The sequence below is a fragment of the Ctenopharyngodon idella genome, chromosome 15 (genome assembly GCF_019924925.1).
Source record: "Ctenopharyngodon idella isolate HZGC_01 chromosome 15, HZGC01, whole genome shotgun sequence".
Lineage (NCBI taxonomy): Eukaryota > Metazoa > Chordata > Actinopteri > Cypriniformes > Xenocyprididae > Ctenopharyngodon > Ctenopharyngodon idella.
The window spans coordinates 36,784,512-36,806,580 of NC_067234.1; the positions used below are offsets into that span (position 1 = coordinate 36,784,512).

The 22,069-nt window shown below is 37.1% G+C and overlaps 1 protein-coding gene and 1 long non-coding RNA gene across 6 annotated transcripts in view; one reads left to right on the forward strand and one right to left on the reverse strand.

Moving 5' to 3' along the window:
• Window positions 1-876: 876 nt before the first annotated feature.
• The window catches only part of LOC127495151 (NACHT, LRR and PYD domains-containing protein 12-like), a 105,442-nt gene continuing 84,249 nt past the window's right edge, over window positions 877-22,069 (reverse strand). For 4 of the 5 annotated variants that reach the window (XR_007925075.1, XR_007925072.1, XR_007925074.1 and 1 more), the window contains 2 exons: window positions 17,121-19,932; window positions 14,161-15,975 (listed from right to left, as the gene is read on the reverse strand). Coding sequence is in view for 1 of the 5 variants with exons in the window: in XM_051861755.1 (XP_051717715.1) it covers window positions 1,394-1,395; window positions 1,816-1,965; window positions 19,904-19,932 (181 nt within the window). In the remaining 4 variants the exon portion in view is untranslated. Of the gene's footprint in view, window positions 1,396-1,815; window positions 1,966-14,160; window positions 15,976-17,120; window positions 19,933-22,069 lie in introns of those variants that run through there. The other variant, XM_051861755.1, reaches the window with a different exon arrangement.
• Window positions 13,652-15,920, forward strand: LOC127495225 (uncharacterized). Its single transcript, XR_007925092.1, has 2 exons — window positions 13,652-14,102; window positions 15,211-15,920. It is a non-coding gene; the product is annotated as an uncharacterized LOC127495225 (long non-coding RNA).

Consider the following 22,069-nt stretch of genomic DNA (forward strand, 5'->3'; position numbering starts at 1 on the left):
ATTTACTTATCTAACTACTTTCTATGTGTGTGTATCTGTAGAACTCAAATACAGTTAATTGAATTTGACATTTAATCATAACAGGTCAACATAGTATTCAACAAAAATAGATTACCGAAGTAGTACTTAAAAATGTAACAAATTAGCATCATCTAAAAATAATTTGATCATTCTTGGATTTGAAATACGAATTGTGATTGAAAGCATGCAGTTCGCAATGTGTGGGTTGTCATCATTAATTTTGAAGTATTTCCACACCCCTAAGGCTGACATTGTTTCTGCTGCTGCCGTCGGTGAAAAAATTGTGGAAAATTCTGTCAGTTACGTCACGTGAGGTATCGGTCTTTGGTATCGAGGGTATTTTTACGAGTACAAGTACACAAGCTGGTATCGGTATCGGTGCATCCCTACTGAAAATTATGGGATTTTCCTATCTGCATATAATTGCATGATGAATCCACTAGGTAGTAGATGAAACCACTAGGTATAGAGCATTAGAAGATAGGTGAAGTAAATGAAAACCCTCAATGATAGATGCTTTAGAGAGAATTGCCAGATAGAAATATATAAGTAGAAGAAGGCAGTACTTATTATACACTGTAAAGTGTAAGGGACTTTAGAATCCTAAAGGAAAATTGCTGGAAAGGAAAATTTTAGAAAAGTATATATATTTGGTTAGAGCTGGAATAATTTGGGAAAAGGGAAAGAGAAAGTAAACACTATAGCAATAGCTGGTCAGACGTAGGTGGCAAAGTTTAAGAAGAACAATAAGTGCACACCACAAAACACCATCAAGAGGAATAAGTGTCAGCATATATCAGTAAATAATTAACTGTTCAGAGGCAGGAGGAAAAAACAAGAACCAGTAAAAGAATGTGAAGATTTAGATAGAAACATTTAATAGCTGATCACATAAAAAAATATAGTAGTCAATTGAAAGTGGACCAAAACCTTTCATCAAAGTTGTCCTAAAACCTTCTTCTTAAGACAACTTAGTTCTTAGGACAACTTTGCTGAACTTTTTTGATCCACTTCAAATGTTGACTACTGTATATAAATAACACAAATATATTACAGAAGTAAATGTTCAGTGAAATTGTTTGCGTAATCTTTGTCGCCCTCTGCTGGTAGACAAATTTACAACATCTGTCTCCTGTAGTCAGACTCCATTGTGGATGGAGTGTTACACCATCCACATTATAATCAATATCTAACAAATTTGAAAATTCAGTGTTGCTGTTTTCAGCACTCATTTTCATGAGCTTTACTATAAAATTCAAGCACACATGTCAGTGTGATCGTTGTGTGTCTCTGTGTCTTCATCTCTGTAGCAGCTCCTTATTCACCATCAGCTGATCCTCAGGAAACTGAACTGACGTCTAAATACTGAGAGTCCTACAATAAAACACACAGACAGTCACATATGAGTATGAGACATTACTGCTGTCACATCACATCAGATCATTTCAGAGAAACACAGCAGAGATATTATATATTCATATTACAGCCAGAGATATGAATGAAAAAACAGCTAATAGATTAATGATGTGAATATAGATCATATAACATCATATATATCTGTGTAACATTAAATGATCAACAACTCTCTCTTAATCATTTACACACAGAGACACTGTGAGAGATGAAAACACTCATATATTCATAGATCATATTCACATCACAGAATTAAACTCTTATTATAAAAGTTTACAGAGACTAAAGTGGAGCTGAATGATCTTATATTCTCCAGTTACACACATGAGGCTGTTACTGAACTTGAGTCAATTTAAAGTCTTTAAATTAAAATATACTCACAATACAATAATCTCTCCAGTTTATATTGTGGATCATCCTTCAGATCAGAGAGCAACTTCACTCCTGATTGTCCTAGATTATTCCTAGACAGATCCAGTAATCTCAGGTGTGAGGGGTTTGATCTCAGAGCTGAAGCCAGAGCAGCACAACCTTCATCTGTGATATCACAATCACTCAACCTGTAGAGAACAATGACACTCTTCACTCTCTCAGATCAGATCAGTTTAACAGTGAATATATTATTAAAGAGAAAGTACAAACTTAAAGCACAAATCAATATGTGTGAGAAATCACTGAGATCTAAAATGTCTCAGAGCTGTGTAAACACGATGGTAATTTACCATAATGTAAATATTTCTTCACAACATGCAAATACAGGTGCTGGTCATATAATTAGAATATCATCAAAAAGTTGATTTATTTCACTAATTCCATTCAAAAAGTGAAACTTCTATATTATATTCATTCATTACACACAGACTGATATATTTCAAATGTTTATTTCTTTTAATTTTGATGATTATAACTGACAACTAAGGAAAATCCCAAATTCAGTATCTCAGAAAATTAGAATATTGTGAAAAGGTTCAATATTGAAGACATCTGGTGCCACACTCTAATCAGCTAATTAACTCAAAGCACCTGCAAAGGCCTTTAAATGGTCTCTCAGTCTAGTTCTGTAGGCTACACAATCATGGGGAAGACTGCTGACTTGACAGTTGTCCAAAAGACGACCATTGACACCTTGCACAAGGAGGGCAAGACACAAAAGGTCATTGCAAAAGAGGCTGGCTGTTCACAGAGCTCTGTGTCCAAGCACATTAATAGAGAGGCGAAGGGAAGGAAAAGATGTGGTAGAAAAAAGTGTACAAGCAATAGGGATAACCACACCCTGGAGAGGATTGTGAAACAAAACCCATTCAAAAATGTGGGGGAGATTCACAAAGAGTGGACTGCAGCTGGAGTCAGTGCTTCAAGAACCACTACACACAGACGTATGCAAGACATGGGTTTCAGCTGTTGCATTCCTTGTGTCAAGCCACTCTTGAACAACAGACAGCGTCAGAAGCGTCTCGCCTGGGCTAAAGACAAAAAGGACTGGACTGCTGCTGAGTGGTCCGAAGTTATGTTCTCTGATGAAAGTAAATTTTGCATTTCCTTTGGAAATCAGGGTCCCAGAGTCTGAAGGAAGAGAGGAGAGGCACACAATCCACGTTGCTTGAGGTCCAGCGTAAAGTTTCCACAGTCAGTGATGGTTTGGGGTGCCATGTCATCTGCTGGTGTTGGTCCACTGTGTTTTCTGAGGTCCAAGGTCAACGCAGCCGTATACCAGGAAGTTTTAGAGCACTTCATGCTTCCTGCTGCTGACCAACTTTATGGAGATGCAGATTTCATTTTCCAACAGGACTTGGCACCTGCTCACAGTGCCAAAGCTACCAGTACCTGGTTTAAGGACCATGGTATCCCTGTTCTTAATTGGCCAGCAAACTCGCCTGACCTTAACCCCATAGAAAATCTATGGGGTATTGTGAAGAGGAAGATGCGATATGCCAGACCCAACAATGCAGAAGAGCTGAAGGCCACTATCAGAGCAACCTGGGCTCTTATAACACCTGAGCAGTGCCACAGACTGATCGACTCCATGCCACGCCACATTGCTGCAGTAATTCAGCCAAAAGGAGCCCCAACTAAGTATTGAGTGCTGTACATGCTCATACTTTTCATGTTCATACTTTTCAGTTGGCCAATATTTCTAAAAATCCTTTCTTTGTATTGGTCTTAAGTAATATTCTAATTTTCTAAGATACTGAATTTGGGATTTTCCTTAGTTGTCAGTTATAATCATCAAAATTAAAAGAAATAAACATTTGAAATATATCAGTCTTTGTGTAATGAATGAATATAATATACAAGTTTCACTTTTTGAATGGAATTAGTGAAATAAATAAACTTTTTGATGATATTCTAATTATATGACCAGCACCTGTATATGTGCGGTGTCTACTAAACATTTGCGGAGTCATGTGGAAATATTATTAATAATGATTTATATTTATTCAGTAACTGTTTCGGACATCATGCAGTGTGACAGATAATAACACGCGTCTTGACATGACTACGGCTGCAAAACCAAACTATCCTTCTGGAACAGAGAAAAAGTGCCAAGAACAAAGAAAGTATGTATTTTTGTAACATTTTAATTTCTTATTTAGTTTTGACAAAGCAATAAATTCATAAGCAAGTCACATACACATTAATAATCAAAACGTTTTTATGCATGGTTTAAAGAGAAATAAATATTCCTGTTCAGTATTACAAGCTGTCGTGTGATTCAGGTACTTTAAAAACAATACCTATTAGTCTAAAATTAGCTCATTTGGAGAATTATTGATTTATTTTCGTATGTTTACCTAAACCTCTCTAAAAAATGCTGGGTTGTTTCAACCCAGATTTGTCTCGAAATGGACAAACCCAAGCATTGGGTTAAAAATATTATTAAAAAAAAAAAAAAAACCCAACGGTTGAATTTGTCCATATTTGACCCAAAATTGAGTTGAAACAACCATGCCTTTTTTTATTTATCATGCTGTAATGTTGTCACGCATTTAGAAAGCTAATTCGGCTGTGTGTTATAGTTTTTCTGACAGCTAGATGGTGCCAGAGCATGACTATTAAAAAAGCATTTATTTAGCTGTCAATAAAAAAATGTGTTTATTTAAATTGATTTTTTTTTTTTACTTAATTGTTCTTACTACGAATTTAAGTTGTTTTAACGGGTTTCCCTTTACATATTTATATATGTTTTGTATAACTTGCAGTTTGTTTCCTTGATGTTTTAATTCCATTAGTATAGAATACTGACCGTGCAGCTTGCATACTGAAAACCATTGTAATTATTACTCAAGTTTATGGAAATTTGGGGTTTTTAAGAATTCACTGACAGGGACCCCTTCACAAAGTTTTGTTTAGTTCCCCCAGAAGTGTAGGATCGGCACTGCTGAGGAGCAGATCGTGTGTTCAATCATTTACAGCTCAATCAGCAGCAGAAAGAGGCTGAACACTTCAAATATACTTTACATTGTGATTCATGTGTGAGAGTCAAATATGATCTTACCACAGTCTCTCCAGTTTACAGTGAGGATCCTGTAGTACATCAGACAGCAGATTCACTGATTTTCCTATTTTATTCTTAGACAGATCCAGTTTTCTCAGGTGTGAGGGGTTTGATCTCAGAGCTGAAGTCAGAGCAGCACAACCTTCATCTGTGATATCACAATCCTCCAACCTGTAGAGAAGAAAGACACACTCTTCACTCTCTCAGATCAGTTCAGATCAGTTTAGCAGTGAATCCATTATTAAAGAGAAAGTACAAACTTAAAGCACAAATCAATATGTGTGAGAAATCACTGAGATCTAAAATGTTACAGACTGTGTGTGTCTGTGTGTGATTTTACAAAATTAAAAACAATATTTTAGAAAGTCAACGCAGAGAGATGAACAGTGAGAATGAATCCAGCATGTTCTTCGTTTCTCAGACTGTTTTGAGCTTGAGTCTGTTTAAAGTCAAGAGATTGAATTGTTGATTGTGTGTGAGAGTGTGTATTTCAGTGTGACTAATTTTCCCGGTCTAGGGGTCAGGGAAGCAGTAACAAAGAAGTTTGTGACAACTTAACAGACAACCAAGAGCTCTCCTCTCCTGTCCCAGCACTACACTAAAAAATAAATAAATAAATAAATTACAGATGTTTGAAACACTCAAAAGTGAGATTTTATTTGGTAAGTCCAATGTACAAAAAGGGAAGCATCAAAAGGCTTCAGGAGGGGATGAGGCCAAAATAATAAAGTTCTGGCTTTGAGGGGAACAATTTCTAACCTTTCAAAATAAAATTCAACATGAACAAAGTTCTTACTAGTGATGGGACGGTTGATACAGGGGCTCCGATGCTCCGACGCAGTTTTCAAAGCACAATTGTATCACACAATGTACCAATGCTTGTATCAAAATGACAATACCATGTGATTGATGACGTTTGAAGCTTCAAACGTCATGTAGTATTGGAAAATCGGCAGGGCTGGTTTGAAAAAAATGGCGCTTCACCTGATGCATAAAATGAAAATGCATTTAATCATGTTTTATTGCTGGGGTCTCGGAGACCCTGAACAGAACATAAGGGTTAAACAGCTCACCCAAAATATTTTTTCAACTGCTCAAGTCAATTATGATCACATCATTATATATTTTATATTATTGATCAATATGTGAATCCAATGACTAGGCTACATATGACACGAGTTGTGGTCTCATTGTCACAAATGAATTTAGATGAGATTAGATCAGATTAGACAGAACTGTATTGATCCCGTATGTCACGGTCTTCCCAAGCTTTGTCTGGTCACGTGCTTTTTCAAACCTGCTCCCCGATTTGTTAGATATGGTGACCAGATGTCGCTAATGCGCACTGTGTTAAAAGCTTTGAGTAATGAACCTTTTTTCAGCACAATTTGATGAAAGCCTCAAACGCTTCAGAAAGTCTCTGTTTCCCATCACTAGTTCCCATCACCTTACTCCCTCTCTAGCCAAACACAGGAAAAAACATGGACAAACAAAAAATGGCATTCACCTCCCTACTGCTTCCTATATGAACTAAAACGAAATAAATTAGAAACCCTTTCAACTAAAAACTCTTTTAGGAATGTCAAGGAAGTTTAGGAAATCAATTAGCCAAGTCTGCTTAAGTTAACAATAAACTACACAACAACCAACAAGGAGATATAAAGTCAATTTTAGCACACATGTCTGGGGCAGGAGAAGACAGTCTTAGCAGCCTGGAAACAAAAGAGCCTCTCCCTATACTGAGTTTCCTCTCCAGCTTTATTCACAATCTCTTCCACCCAGCAACCAATCAGTGGAACCCAGGAATTGATACTAACTAGTGTCAGCTGATCTCCATTAAGCTTTGCATTGAGGAGAGAAAAAGAGAGAAAGGAGGAAAAAAAAAAAAAAAAAAAAAACCCACCACCACAAAATCATTGCATTGCAAAATAAAAACAATTACGCTCTGGGACGTGACACACTTTACTGAGGAGCAGATCATGTGTTCAATCATTTACAGCTCAATCAGCAGCAGAAAGAGGCTGAACACTTCAAATATACTTTACATTGTGATTCATGTGTGAGAGTCAAATTTGATCTTACCACAGTTTCTCCAGTTTACAGTGAGGATCCTGTAGTACATCAGACAGCAGATTCACTGATTTTCCTATTTTATTCTCAGACAGATCCAGTTCTCTCAGCTGTGAGGGGTTTGATCTCAGAGCTGAAGTCAGAGCAGCACAACCTTCATCTGTGACGCCACAATAACTCAACCTGAAGAGAGATGAAAATCAAATAACATAATAGTTAAACACTATCAAATAGCTATCCAACAACTTTCAATTCTTAGCAACTTAATTGTTCATCTCACAGTAAAAATTAAATGTTAAATGTTTTAATAAACTTGAAGCTAAAGTTCAGGTAAATGTTTAATCATCCATCTGACTATTAATATTAAAATGTATGACTCTGCAATTTTAACCACACATCAAATGTTTTAGGAGATTTGAGTTACTTGATAAATGAGCTGTTTCTCCAATTCTAATATTTAAATATTTAAATTCCTTCTTTATGTGCAAAAGCATTCAACTGGTAAACCTGAATTATTTATTCATACACAAATTCTCTGACTTTGTTTGAATGTCTGAAGGAATTTTACATTGTCACGGTTTAGAAAACACATCAAAATACTGACCACTAAACTCTGGACAACATCTGCAGCACGGAAGATTTATGAACTTTTATTTTCTTAATGTTTTACAGTGAAGTGATTGTTCTCAGTGATACTTACCGAACTGATCTGGATTCTTTCATCACGGGCAGCAGCTTCTGAAGAACCTTTAGTTTTTCAGCTTTATTGTTTGTTACAACAAAATTATTAATATCAAACACATCCAGCATCTTCTCTGATGTCAACAACACAAAAACTACAGCTGACCACTGAGATGAAGAGAGTTTGGATTCCTTTATTCTTCCAGATTTCAGATACTGTTGTATTTCCTCCACTAGTGAATGATCACCCAGTTCATTCAGACAGTGGAACAGATTGATGGATTTCTCAGGAGAGTCAATGGTCCTGATCTTCATCTTGATGAACTCAATGGTTTCCTCATTGCTGTCTGATCTGCTTCTTGTCTGTTTCATTAGACCTTGTAGGAGAATCTGATGAGACTCCACTGACAGACCCAGAAGAAACCGCAGGAAAAGATCCAGATGTCCATTTTTACTCTGTAGAGCCTCATTCACAGCTCTCTGATGCAGCTCAGATAATGAATCACGTTTAAACACGAGTTGAAACTTTTCCTTAACTTTAGATCGCAAACTCTGTTTGGTGATTTGGTCAAACACATTTCTGTTGTTTTTTGTACAGGAGAGGTGCACATATAGAGCTGCTAGATGTTCCTGAATGCTCAGATGAACAAAGCAGAAGACTTTCCCCTGATACAAGCCCAACTCCTCTCTGAAGATCTGAGAGCACAATCCTGAGTACACTGATGCTTCTGTCACATCAATGCCACACTCTCTCAGGTCTTCCTCATAGAAGATCAGGTTTCCTTTCACAAGCTGCTGAAAAGCCACTTTCCCCAGTTTGAGGATCATGTCTTCATCTTTCACTTTCTTCTCATAGTCCTTCTCATGTTTGATGTTGGTCTGAAGGATCAGGAAGTGTGTGTACATTTGAGTGAGAGTCTTGGGAATCTCTCCTCTCTCTGCTTCACTCAACATCTTCTCTAGAACAGCGGCTGAGATCCAGCAGAACACTGGGATGTGACACATAATAAAGAGGCTCCTTGATGACTTCAGGTGTGAGATGATCCTGTCGGCCAGACTCTGATCACTGATTCTCTTCCTGAAGTATTCCTCCTTCTGTGGGTCACTGAATCCTCGTACCTCTGTCACTCGATGGACACATTCAGAGGGGACGAGATCAGCTGCTGCTGGTCTGGAGGTGATCCAGATGAGAGCAGAGGGAAGCAGATTCCCCACAATGAGGTTCATCAGCAGCACGTCCACTGAGGCTGATTCAGTCACATCACACAACCTCACATCGCTCTGAAAATCCAGAGACAGACGACACTCATCCAGACCATCAAAGATGAACAACACTTTATATTTGTCACTGGATATTTCCATTTCTTTTGTTTCAGGGAAAAAGACATGAAGAAGATCTGAAAGACTGAGTGTTTTGTCCTTCATCAAGTTGAGCTCTCTGAAAGGAAGTGGAAATATGAGCTGGATGTCCTGATTCTCTTTCCCTTCAGCCCAGTCCAGGATGAACTTCTGCACAGAGACTGTTTTTCCAATGCCAGCGACTCCCTTTGTCAGCACAGTTCTGATGGGTTTGTCTTGTCCAGGTAAAGATCTAAAGATGTCACTGCATTTGATCGGTGTGTCCTCTGTTTCTGCTCTCCTGGACTGTGTCTCAATCTGTCTCACCTCATGCTCATTACTGATCTCTCCACTTTCACTCTCTGTGATGTAGAGCTCTGTGTAGATCTCATTCAGGAGTGTTGGGTTTCCCTGCTTTGATATTCCTTCATACAAACACTCAAACTTCTTTCTCAGATTTGATCTCAATGTGTTGAGGACTTCATGGCTGTAAAATTAGAATACCACATTTCGTAAAATTAAGGATGGTCCAAGGCACTCGAATCACATGGAAAACGTTTTTAAAAAGCCTTAATTTCATCATGGCTAAATGTTAAAACAGGTGACAAGTGCACAGTCTGCACACCTACACGTCGCGGCTGATTTTGCCTTTGTCAGGATGTGAGTAACAAACACATTCAGAGTTCATTTTGAGCAGCAAATAATTAGTCTAATGACAATCACCTGGTTGTGCTGCACAGGACAAACAGAAGAGAGGAAGTTCAACGTATACATAACAAATTAAATTAAACAGTATAATCACTATAAATGAACGACAGAAAAGAAAAAGAAAAAAAATCTATTGAATGAAGTAAAGTATATAACTCAGACTCCACAACTCAATATACAGGTGCTGGTCATATAATTAGAATATCATCAAAAAGTTGATTTATTTCACTAATTCCATTCAAAAAGTGAAACTTGTATATTATATTCATTCATTACACACAGACTGATATATTTCAAATGTTTATTTCTTTTAATTTTGATGATTATAACTGACAACCAAGGAAAATCCCAAATTCAGGATCTCAAAAAATAAGAATATTGTGAAATGGTTCAATATTGAAGACACCTGGTGCCACACTCTAATCAGCTAATTAACTCAAAACACCTGCAAAGGCCTTTAAATGGTCTCTCAGTCTAGTTCTGTAGGCTACACAATCATGGGGAAGACTGCTGACTTGACAGTTGTCCAAAAGACGACCATTGACACCTTGCACAAGGAGGGCAAGACACAAAAGGTCTTTGCAAAAGAAGCTGGCTGTTCACAGAGCTCTGTGTCCAAGCACATTAATAGAGAGGCGAAGGGAAGGAAAAGATGTGGTAGAAAAAAGTGTACAAGCAATAGGGATAACCGCACCCTGGAGAGGATTGTGAAACAAAACCCATTCAAAAATGTGGGGGAGATTCACAAAGAGTGGACTGCAGCTGGAGTCAGTGCTTCAAGAACCACTACGCACAGACGTATGCAAGACATGGTTTCAGCTGTCGCATTCCTTGTGTCAAGCCACTCTTGAACAACAGACAGCGTCAGAAGCGTCTCGCCTGGGCTAAAGACAAAAAGGACTGGACTGCTGCTGAGTGGTCCAAAGTTATGTTCTCTGATGAAAGTAAATTTTGCATTTCCTTTGGAAATCAGGGTCCCAGAGTCTGGAGGAAGAGAGGAGAGGCACACAATCCACGTTGCTTGAGGTCCAGTGTAAAGTTTCCACAGTCAGTGATGGTTTGGGGTGCCATGTCATCTGCTGGTGTTGGTCCACTGTGTTTTCTGAGGTCCAAGGTCAACGCAGCCATATACAAGTTTTAGAGCACTTCATGCTTCCTGCTGCTGACCAACTTTATGGAGATGCAGATTTCATTTTCCAACAGGACTTGGCACCTGCACACAGTGCCAAAGCTACCAGTACCTGGTTTAAGGACCATGGTATCCCTGTTCTTAATTGGCCAGCAAACTCGCCTGACCTTAACCCCATAGAAAATCTATTGTGAAGAGGAAGATGCGATATGCCAGACCCAACAATGCAGAAGAGCTGAAGGCCACTATCAGAGCAACCTGGGCTCTTATAACACCTGAGCAGTGCCACAGACTGATCGACTCCATGCCACGCCGCATTGCTGCAGTAATTCAGGCAAAAGGAGCCCCAACTAAGTATTGAGTGCTGTACATGCTCATACTTTTCATGTTCATACTTTTCAGTTGGCCAAGATTTCTAAAAATCCTTTCTTTGTATTGGTCTTAAGTAATATTCTAATTTTCTGAGATACTGAATTTGGGATTTTCCTTAGTTGTCAGTTATAATCATCAAAATTAAAAGAAATAAACATTTGAAATATATCAGTCTGTGTGTAATGAATGAATATAATATACAAGTTTCACTTTTTGAATGGAATTAGTGAAATAAACCAACTTTTTGATGATATTCTAATTATATGACCAGCACCTGTATATAATCAACAATGTAAATAGTGTAACGAAAATTTCTGGAAAAAAAAACATCATAAATATTGCTGAAAAGTGTTTTTTCTTTTTCTTTTCTTTCGTAGACTAATTGCTGCTCAAAATGAACTCTGAATGTGTTTGTTACTCACACCCTGAAATCAGCCGCAACGTGTAGGTGTGCAGACTGTGCACTTGTCACTTGTTTTAATATAGTAAATGTGTTGGTTACTAATAATGTATTTGAGGAACATGTGATGATGCTCTGCAACAAAATCAACAATAAAAACCCTACAATTTACCTGACACCAGGATACCTGCTTTCATCAAAGTCCTGTAGTTTATTCATAGACTGGTCATTCTTCTTACAGATGGGTTTTGTTACGGCTGATCTGGGTGGCAGGATTGACCTTAAACATCATGAGTATCAGAGAATCAGACACTTTGATATTACCGTATATATACCAGTTATCACTGTAAAGCTGCTTTGACACAATCTGCATTGTAAAAAGCGCTATATAAATAAAGGTGACCGTAATAATTTTGGCAACAGTTGTTAATTAACTTTTTAAGTGCACTTTCTAAAGGTTAAAACTAACTAATAACTAAATAATTTAAATTTAAAATAAAGAAATGTTTTACCTGAACGTTAGTGGATGACCCATAGACGCGTCACTCCTCACAGACACACAGCTGGACTCTGGTTCTGATCTCTTCTGATGAACTGAACTATAACAGAGACAGATTAAAGTGAATCCTTTGAATTACTGTATTAATATTCATTTATCATTAAAAACACTTATGATATTTACATTTACACCATGTTGATACAAAACCTGTACTTAATGCATCTTTGCTTAATATCTAATATGAATACGTTAGCATGAATGCACTGTATATAAAACGCTACATTATAATATAAATATGACACAAATCTGAGCTCTGGTTCTGATCTCTTCTGCTGATATAATGTAACTGTAACAGAACAGATTTAAAGGGTTAGTTCACCCAAAAATGAAAATAATGTCATTTATTACTCACCCTCATGCCGTTCCACACCCGTAAGACCTTCGTTAATCTTCAGAACACAAATTAAGATATTTTTGTTGAAATCCGATGGCTCAGTGAGGCCTGCATAGCCAGCAATGACATTTCCTCTCTCAAGATCCATTAATGTACTAAAAACATATTTAAATCAGTTCATGTGAGTACAGTGGTTCAATATTAATATTATAAAGCGACGAGAATATTTTTGGTGCGCCAAATAACAAAACAAAATAACGACTTATAGTGATGGCCGATTTCAAAACACTGCTTCAGGAAGCTTCGGAGTGTTATGAATCAGCGTGTCGAATCAGCGGTTCGGAGCACCAAAGTCATGTGATTTCAGCAGTTTGGCGGTTTGACACGCGATCCGAATGATGATTCGATACGCTGATTCATAACGCTCCAAAGCTTTCTGAAGCAGTGTTTTGAAATCGGCCATCACTATATAAGTCGTTATTTTATTTATTTTTTTTTTTTTTTGGCGCACCAAAAATATTCTCGTCGTAATTTGTGTTCCGAAGATTAATGAAGGTCTTATGGGTGTGGAACGGCATAAACGTAAATAATAAATGACATTATTTTCATTTTTGGGTGAACTAACCCTTTAATCCTTTATGAAGAGCCTTTATGGTCTTACTGTTTTAATAAAATTCTCACTTTTAACTTAAAAACATTCAAACAAACACACACACACACACACACACAAAACAGTTTTTTTTTTTTTTTTTTGAGACTTTCATCTCAAAGTACCTGCATCCTGGAGAAAAATCTTCATCTCTGAATGTTTGTTTGTCGTCCATGATGAATCTGATCTTCACTGACTCTGGATGGAAATGACAAACAAACAATAATTCAGCTGAACAGATCCTGAGAGTCAGAGTAACAGGATCATGAGACTCAAACACACAATGTTAGTCGTATATTATTAAGACAAAGAGGAGAAAAAATAAAGCACAGACAACACGAAACACCAATGAAACCACGTTAATTTGAAATAAAATGAAAAATATTAAATATATTTCAAAGAATTAATTATGTCCTTCAGAGAAAATATTAATACGAAAGTCACCTGTAAAGCGTCTGGAGACCTGAACACTCACCTTGATCAACATTTTAAAATTAAAAAACCTCCTCCACCTTTTTCTTTCAAGTAGTTGCAGGTAAAATCATGGCTTTGCTTTTAAAAAGGTTACTATAAACATTTGATTCTCCATATAGAATCGATTCTGGCTGTTTAAATGGTGAAACATGAACTCTGAACATTTACTTTTATTTGTGAAGCGCTCGATCTCTAGCCTGTTAATGATTACAGTCATTCGCTTCATATAATGTTAGGATATACAGTAGAGCAGGGCAAACTTCAAGAGCAGTAAAGTTATTTTAGGTTCAACATTCGCTTATGGTGTGTAAGGGACTGTCTGAAAACTCCACACACAGTGCAAAAACAATAGCAATGTCCAACCATTCATTCAAATGACTTGTAAGTTTTAACATACAAAATGGCTGCAAGAGGACTTTACCGGGATTCAAGCACCAAAGGCTCATGTAGACGATACGGTAATGTTGTAATGTAATATGGGTTATTAAGTGCCTCTTTATGGAAATAATCTTAGTAGGCTATTAAAAGAGACAATGTTTGTCTCTTCATTTTATTTGGACAGCAAAGCAATACATTCAGTCATGTTGTTCAATCACATTATGGTGTAAGAAAATGAAGGTAGGCCAAACATTTAATGCTCTTGACGCATTTTGGAGATCACCGATTTCGGATACTGATATTACTTCAAAAAGATTTACGCATCCCAGACAGATCTTCTCACTTTCTCTCTTCCTTTAATGTGATAAATGCATGTTTTTGAACCCCCTTTACGAAACATATTAAACATTTGTCTTTATTTAACTCATCTTTGTTTTTAGTTTGGTAGTTTAGTTTTAACTTCACATCAATCATTGTTTATCAGACTGAAACAAAGTTTTACAATTGGCAGTGCACAGATTTCTCACAGATTTTTTACACATTTCTTCTTTCGCATCTTAACAATGAGGCTTTTCAATTAAAGAAAGATGTAGAATAAACGCAATAATAAAAATACATAAATGTATGAAAAGTAATGCAATAGTTCTGTTCTGCTGCTCGCCAAAATTAAAGAAAAACATCTTGATATTTCATATAAACTGTTTTTGAACAATAAAGTAAAAACAACTTTATCTGAACAATAGAGTGAAAACAACTTTTCCAAACAATAAATTAAAAACATTTGCATTCTCAGAATCTCAGATTATGTATTTGATCAATGATAGTGACTCGATGTTTGCGGCTCCTCACCACTATGAATATGTATGTGTTTGTTTAAGTGGCTTTTTTGTGTGAAACTCTTTCCACACTGGGAGCAGCTGAACGGCTTTTCTCCAGTGTGAATTCTTTGGTGTTTTGTCAAATGACTCGCTGCTGTAAAGCTCTTCCCACACTCGAAACACATGTGATCCCGTACAACATCGTGCAGTTTTTGGTGCTGTTTCAGATTGTCCGGTCGTGAAAAACTCTTTTCACACAAAGAGCACTTATGGAGCCTCTCGTCCGTATGCACCATCAGGTGCCTTTTTAGAATTGATGATGATGTAAATTTCTTCCCACACTGATCACAATTATATGTTTTTTCTCCAGAGTGACGATGCATATGATAACGGAGGCCTGACAACTGTATGAAGCTCTTCCCACACTGATGGCATGTGTGCGGCTTCTCTCCAGTGTGAATCCTCATGTGTTTGTCCAGGTGGACTTTCTCTTTGAATCCATATCCACACTGAGCGCATGTGAACGGTCTTTCTTCAGAGTGACTTTTCAGATGCTTTCTGAGGTGTTCACGTGTAGTGAAGGTCTTGCCACACTCCACACAAGCATGAGTTTTCACAGAAGAATGGATCTTCTGGTGCTTTTTGCAATTGGCCAGCCGTGAAAAACTCTTTCCACACACTGGACACAAGTACGGCCTCTCGACTGCGTGAACTGTCAGGTGTTTGTTGAGATATGACGAGGATCTAAACTTCTTGCCACACTGATCACAGCTGAATGGATTTTCATGACAGCGCAGATGACGACTGAGATGAATCTTCTGTGAAAAACTCTTTCCACACTGTTGACATGCGTGAGGTTTCTCTCCAGTGTGTATTCTCATGTGTCTGTTAAGGTGGCTTTTGAGCATGAAACTCTTTCCACACTGAAGACACGTGTGAAGCTTCTCGCCAGTATGAATTAGCTGGTGCTTTTTAAAGCTTCCTTTTAGTGTGAAACTCTTTCCACACTCAGGGCAAGTGAAAGACTTGTTGGTCTTTGCAGTTCTTCTGTTTTTTGATAAATTCTTTTTTGCAACATCATTGTGATTCTTCTCTTCATTCAGCTCTTGACTTTGCACGTGGACGTCCATTTGGTCTAAAATAAACACATTAAGCATTTAGAATCAGTTAAAAAGATCAAGAGAAAGCAACAGAGGTCAAGTATTTGTTTGAGCATCAAGTATCAGGTCTGCCATTCCCTTGTTAATACAATCAAATCTGGTTATCAGCTGCGATACAACGGGTAACCTGAACCAGAACCACAGACAGGACAATAACATCAACACTGTAAACATAAAATACCCAGAATTTTCCACTGCAGACTTTTCATTTTAGTGCATCACTAATCATTTAGATGTATTATCAGTAATGTGTTATTTAATAATTCCTATATGCATTGAATGAAACATTTGCTGTTTTTAACTCGCACCTTGCACTTGTTCAGTATGCTTGTAAAAAAAATAGAAAAATAAATTAAATATATTTTTTATTAGACCTCTGGTCTGGTCATCAGTCGGTGTTGGACTGGACAGCATCTGCTTGGGATTTTGGGATCCCTAAAATTGATGTTTCACTGCAGGTGTGAAATAATGTGGATAACAGCACCAGATCTGACAAAATCTAAATATGTCAGAAACATAGTATTTTTATTAGGTTATTATAGTACTAGTAGCATTTGTAAGTGTATTTGGTTAAATGCATGTGCTAAATAATTATTTTATTTATATTAATATTATTTTATGATCCACATTGTGTTCCAAAACGTTTTCATATATAAATGATACTATATAAACGGCATATACTTCACAATTGTAAAGCAGAACAGGATAAAATCATTGGATAATAAAGATAAATATAGATAGTAAAGAAAAACAAAAGCAGAAGTGTAAACATGTTACTGTCATTTATTTTTCCTGACTTTTTAAAATCCCATAATCGTTATCAACTGTTCTTATAAAAAAAAATTAATGTGTAAATCTGGTTGCTCAACAACGAATATTTATTAAAATTCATATTTAGTCTTTATAGTTATTGCACTCAGTCAGTTGCTTACTGTTATGATAAACTTTTGTGAAATGGAATGATTCGCATGACTTTAAACTCATTTACAAAATCTCTCCAGGCATAAAACGCTAGAATGGTCCGATTTTATCAGAACATGACACGATAACGGGACTAGCGGGCTTTGAACAGAGTGGCTCGTGATAACTGCGAAATTGAGCAACCGAACAGAAAATGTACCTCCACGTGTGTATCTGCATCCGCCATTCGTCGACGACGCTCCGCAATTCACACTCTTTACAGCCTCCTCAGCGTCACTATTAATGACCATTTTCAGCTTGAACCGGTCAGAATCTCAGCACTGACTCTCCTGTCGCGTTCGAGGCGTGGCTACATGCATCGCTCCGCCCACAACTGCTCTCGTCATCTTTCAGTCATGTGCTTGTAGTTTGTGTAGGTCAGATCATGGAATGATGATGAGCAAATTATTTATTTTATGTCTTTCAAAAAGCCATCAATAACGCACGGAAAAATATAATTAGTTCACGAATCGTGTTTTGCTATGGTCTCTGAGAAGGTGTCGATATCTTAAGTTAAAAAATAACGACAGACTGTTTTTTCTATAATGTAGTGTAGTAAAAAGTGCTTTGGAATGCAGTGAAAATTTTCTTTCCAGTGTCATTTGGTTTCATGTAACTGTAGGCTCCATCTGTAACTAAGTTTTGCCCCGTTCTGCAGCACAACACCAACATAGCCAGATACAATACAATATATACCAGACAATATATGAAAATTTAACTATTTAGATTGTTTATGGATAATCATTTGAACTTAACTGTAAATATGGACTGTATTTATAAGAAGTCTAGTCTATATTTTGAGGAAATTAAGTAGTTTTGGTTTGAGCAAAGACGTGCTTATATAGATCTTATTGAGAAGACAAATTTCCATGAAAATGGACAATAAATACATTTCATTTCAAAATGAAATGAACAGAAGGCAGTTCTTTTCCTTTTAATATAAAGTGAGGAATGAAGTAAGAGTCACTGTCGTATCACTGCTGTTTGTTGTTGGCTTTAGAAATACTTCCCATCAAGAGGAATAAGTGTCAACATATAGAAGCAATTAACTGTTCAGACGCAGGAGGAAAAAAACAAGAAAAAAGTAAAAGAATGTGAAGATTTAGATGGAAACTTTAATAGATCATTATATACAAAAATAAAAAATATTTTACAGAAATAAATGTTCAGTGAAATTGTTTGCGTAATCTTTGTCGCCCCTCTGCTGGTAGACAAATTTACAACATCTGTCTCTTCTTTAGTCAGACTCTTTAATAAAACACTGTCCCAACACTGTCTGTATTGCACAATAAATGTGTCTATGGCTTGTTTTTTCACTTTGCTTTAATCGTTTGCAGTGTATTTTGAGTGTTACACCATCCACATTATAATCAATATCTAACAAATTTGAAACAATAAAAGAAGTTGCTGTTTTCAGCACTCATTTTCATGAGCTTTACTATAAAATTCAAGCACACATGTCAGTGTGATCGCTGTGTGTCTCTGTGTCTTCATCTCTGTAGCAGCTCCTTATTCACCATCAGCTGATCCTGAGGAAACTGAACTGACTTCTAAATACTGAGAGTCCTACAATAAAACATACAGTTGGTTGGTTTGAATTCGACTGATTCGACTCAGGCTTTGGAATTTCAGAATGATAGCATCATTTCAGATGCGATGAGTCTGAATATTATTCCAGTTATGAATTCATTATTCTGTCACAAACTTTTTTAATGCACGTTTTATTCCTAATAAATTTACTAGAAGTTTCTTCTCCAAATATGTTTCCATCACGTTTTATGTGCATTTTATTTTGTTGAATAAAAAGTAGCCTATCCACCCCAGGAAGTGTACGAGTTACATTTATTCATATCTTGTGCAGTATCTTAAAATGTGCAGACGTAGCCGTTTTTTCAGAAAACTAATATGAATCATTTAAGATTCTGTACTGCATGCATAAGTTTCAGAAACCCACTTTAAAAATGACAGAAAAGCGAATACTGGTCAAATACAATAGATCATCGCTAAGACATGGCATGGACCATTTTATGGTCCATTTTTTTCAGCTTCTTAATGATTTTTAGTACATTTAATATAGATAAAGGCAAGTTATTGACAACATTTAATTTCATTTCAAAAATTGGGCTGCACGCAGATGGGGTGTGCAGACGTCCGTGAACCCTCCTGATGATGAAAATTACGCGACGCGGACGGTACCCGGACGCCCTAAGTATAAGCTTACTTTGGGGTTAAGCCCGTAATAGTGGGCTCCCAAACCGCCCGGGCCCATGCACGTGCATACCCTGCATACCCAGACGCTACGCCACTCTAGACATAAAAGTATTCTCTTCACTTCATAACATTAAGGTTGAACTACTTGTAGTCATGTTGACTATTTTAACAATGTTTTTACTACTTTTTTAGACCTTGAATGTGGTAATTTCATTGCTTTCAATGGAGGATAAAAAACCCTCTCGGATTTCATCAAAATATCTTAATTTGTGTTCTGAAGATGAATGAAGGTCTTACGGGTGTAGAACAACATGAAGGTGAGTAAATAATGGCAGAAATTTCATTTTTGTGTGAACCCTTTAATAACAGTAAATGATTAATCACTTACACACAGAGACACTGTAAGAGATGAAAACACTGATGTATTCATAGATCATATTCACATCACAGAATTAAACTCTTATTAAAAAGTTTACAGAGACTAAAGTGGAGCTGAATGATCTTATATTCTCCAGTTACACACATATGAGGCTGTTACTGAACTTGAGTCAATTTAAAGGCTTTAAATGAAAATATACTCGCAATATTTTAATGTCTTCAGTTTATAATGTGGATCATCCTTCAGATCAGACAGCAACGTCACTCCTGATTGTCCTAGTTTATTCACAGACAGATCCAGATGTCTCAGGTGTGAGGGGTTTGATCTCAAAGCTGAAGCCAGAGCAGCACAACCTTCATCTGTGACTCCACAATCCCTCAACCTGTAGAGAACAATGACACAGTTTAAATAGTAGTTCAAGTGTCTGTAGTTTGTTATTCACTCTGTTCTCAGATCAGGAGAGGAGATATAATGACAAGCATTGCCACATACTGAAACTGTCATGTGCTTCAGGACTGAACAGACACACAGCTGAATGTGAGATATTGTTTCATAGTGATATAAGGACGGTTCTGACTGGAGAAACAGTCTCTTGCACCTCTAATACACTCCTACAGGAGGACAATAGTCTAATATTAATCTCTCTGTTTATCCTGAGGTTTACCATAGTCAGTCAGGTCCGGGCCGTATCCAGGTTAGATTGAGGACCTGTGCCTAGACACGACGACAACGCAGCCCTGAAGTGTCAGCAGAGATTGTGTCAACTAGATCATCCCCCTCATCGACACGACAGCCAGTGGCACAGATTCCCAACAAACCATCCCATACCGGCGTGATGAATATGATCTCCAACTACGTGGAACTGGATTAAAAATTTTGACTGTTGCAATCACAATCGGGCTTATGACCTGTAACGCTGCCTGAACCATAATCATACACTGTTCGCTGTTGGCCAGAGGAGAACTGGCCCCCTGACTGAGCCTGGTTTCTCCCAAGGTTTTTTTTCTCCATTTTTACCACTTGTTTGTCATCTGATGTCACCTGATGAAGTTTGGGTTCCTTTGCTGCTGTCGCCTTTGGCTTGCTTAGTTGGGGACACTTGATATCCAACAATGTTTTTGACCTGCTTGCATTGACACCATTGTATGTGAACTACATTAATAACTATTGATTTTTACAACGGAATGAATCAATACTGAATTTACTTAAGCTGGATAATGACATTTTCTTTAAGAGCTTCTGTGCAGCCCAAATTATTTCCCTTCTATCAATGTAAAGCTGCTTTGACACAATCTGCATTGTTAAAAGCGCTATATAAATAAAGGTGACTTGACTTGATTTGCTTCACAGGATCCACGTGTTTCCATTACATATCGTTTATTAACTCTTCTGATCAAACACATAATTGTGTCATGTTTGGTCTCATCTGGCAGCTTATAAACTGAATAGAAATGTGGTGAACTCAATAGAGATACTCAATGTCCTAATGCAGTGGTTCTCAAATTTTTTAGAGTGAAGTACCCCCTGAGGAATAATCTTTATCTTTATTCCTCTTTATAAATACCTTTACAACATTAATAATGTTTTAAATAAAAAAAGTGAAATAGAGAAATATGCAACGATAATAAAAACATGAAAAGTGATTCATTTAAATACTAAAATCGGCAGTAGGTGGCGGTAAGTCACTGTCTTAAAAAGTCATTCATTCATTCAGTAACGAAGCAAGTGGCTGTATTTATGAATGAATCATTGAATCATTGACTATCACGAACGATTCGTTCAAAGCCACAGATTCGTTCACGAAACACCGCTGTGTGTTGTAGTTGCTGTGGCTTTCACTGGAACTATTTATTTTGTTGCAAAATAGAGCAAATACTGACAATACTGTGAAGAACATCACTTAATATTACCCTTTTGTTTGTTGAGCTGTTGTATAAAATCAATGTCACATTTGCAATTGTATGGATATTTGGATTTGCATTCTTGCTCGTATAATATTATCAACATTAAAAACAAGAACACACAAAAGGTATGTTTTGTAACAAGAGTTTGAATCTGTGCTCCTCCTTCTGTGCCAGGCTATTTGTTCTTCATGCTTGTGCTAAATCTACATGTACTGTAACGAAACTAGACTCAGGCAGGGATCCATATGCAAAGCTTTATTAAATGTGAGCGTTGTCATACAGGCAGGGTCTAACGGGAACAAACAGGAACAGCAAGGGACAGGCAGAATTGTGGTCAGGATACAGGCAACGGTCAGGACAGGCAGATATCACTCACAATCTAGATAACAACAAACAGTCCAAAGGCAGGCGGCAGAGAATCGTAAACGGTAACAGACAGGATCGGTGACAGACAGACAGGATATAAACGCTCAGAATTGCAACACAGGTTAAACAAGACTTCGCCATGAGGTGGTGTGTGAGTGAGTCTTAAATAGTCCAGATAACAAGCTACAGGTGTATGTGGCAAATGATGATTGGTATGGAGTGTGCATGTGACAGGCAGGGAGGATTATG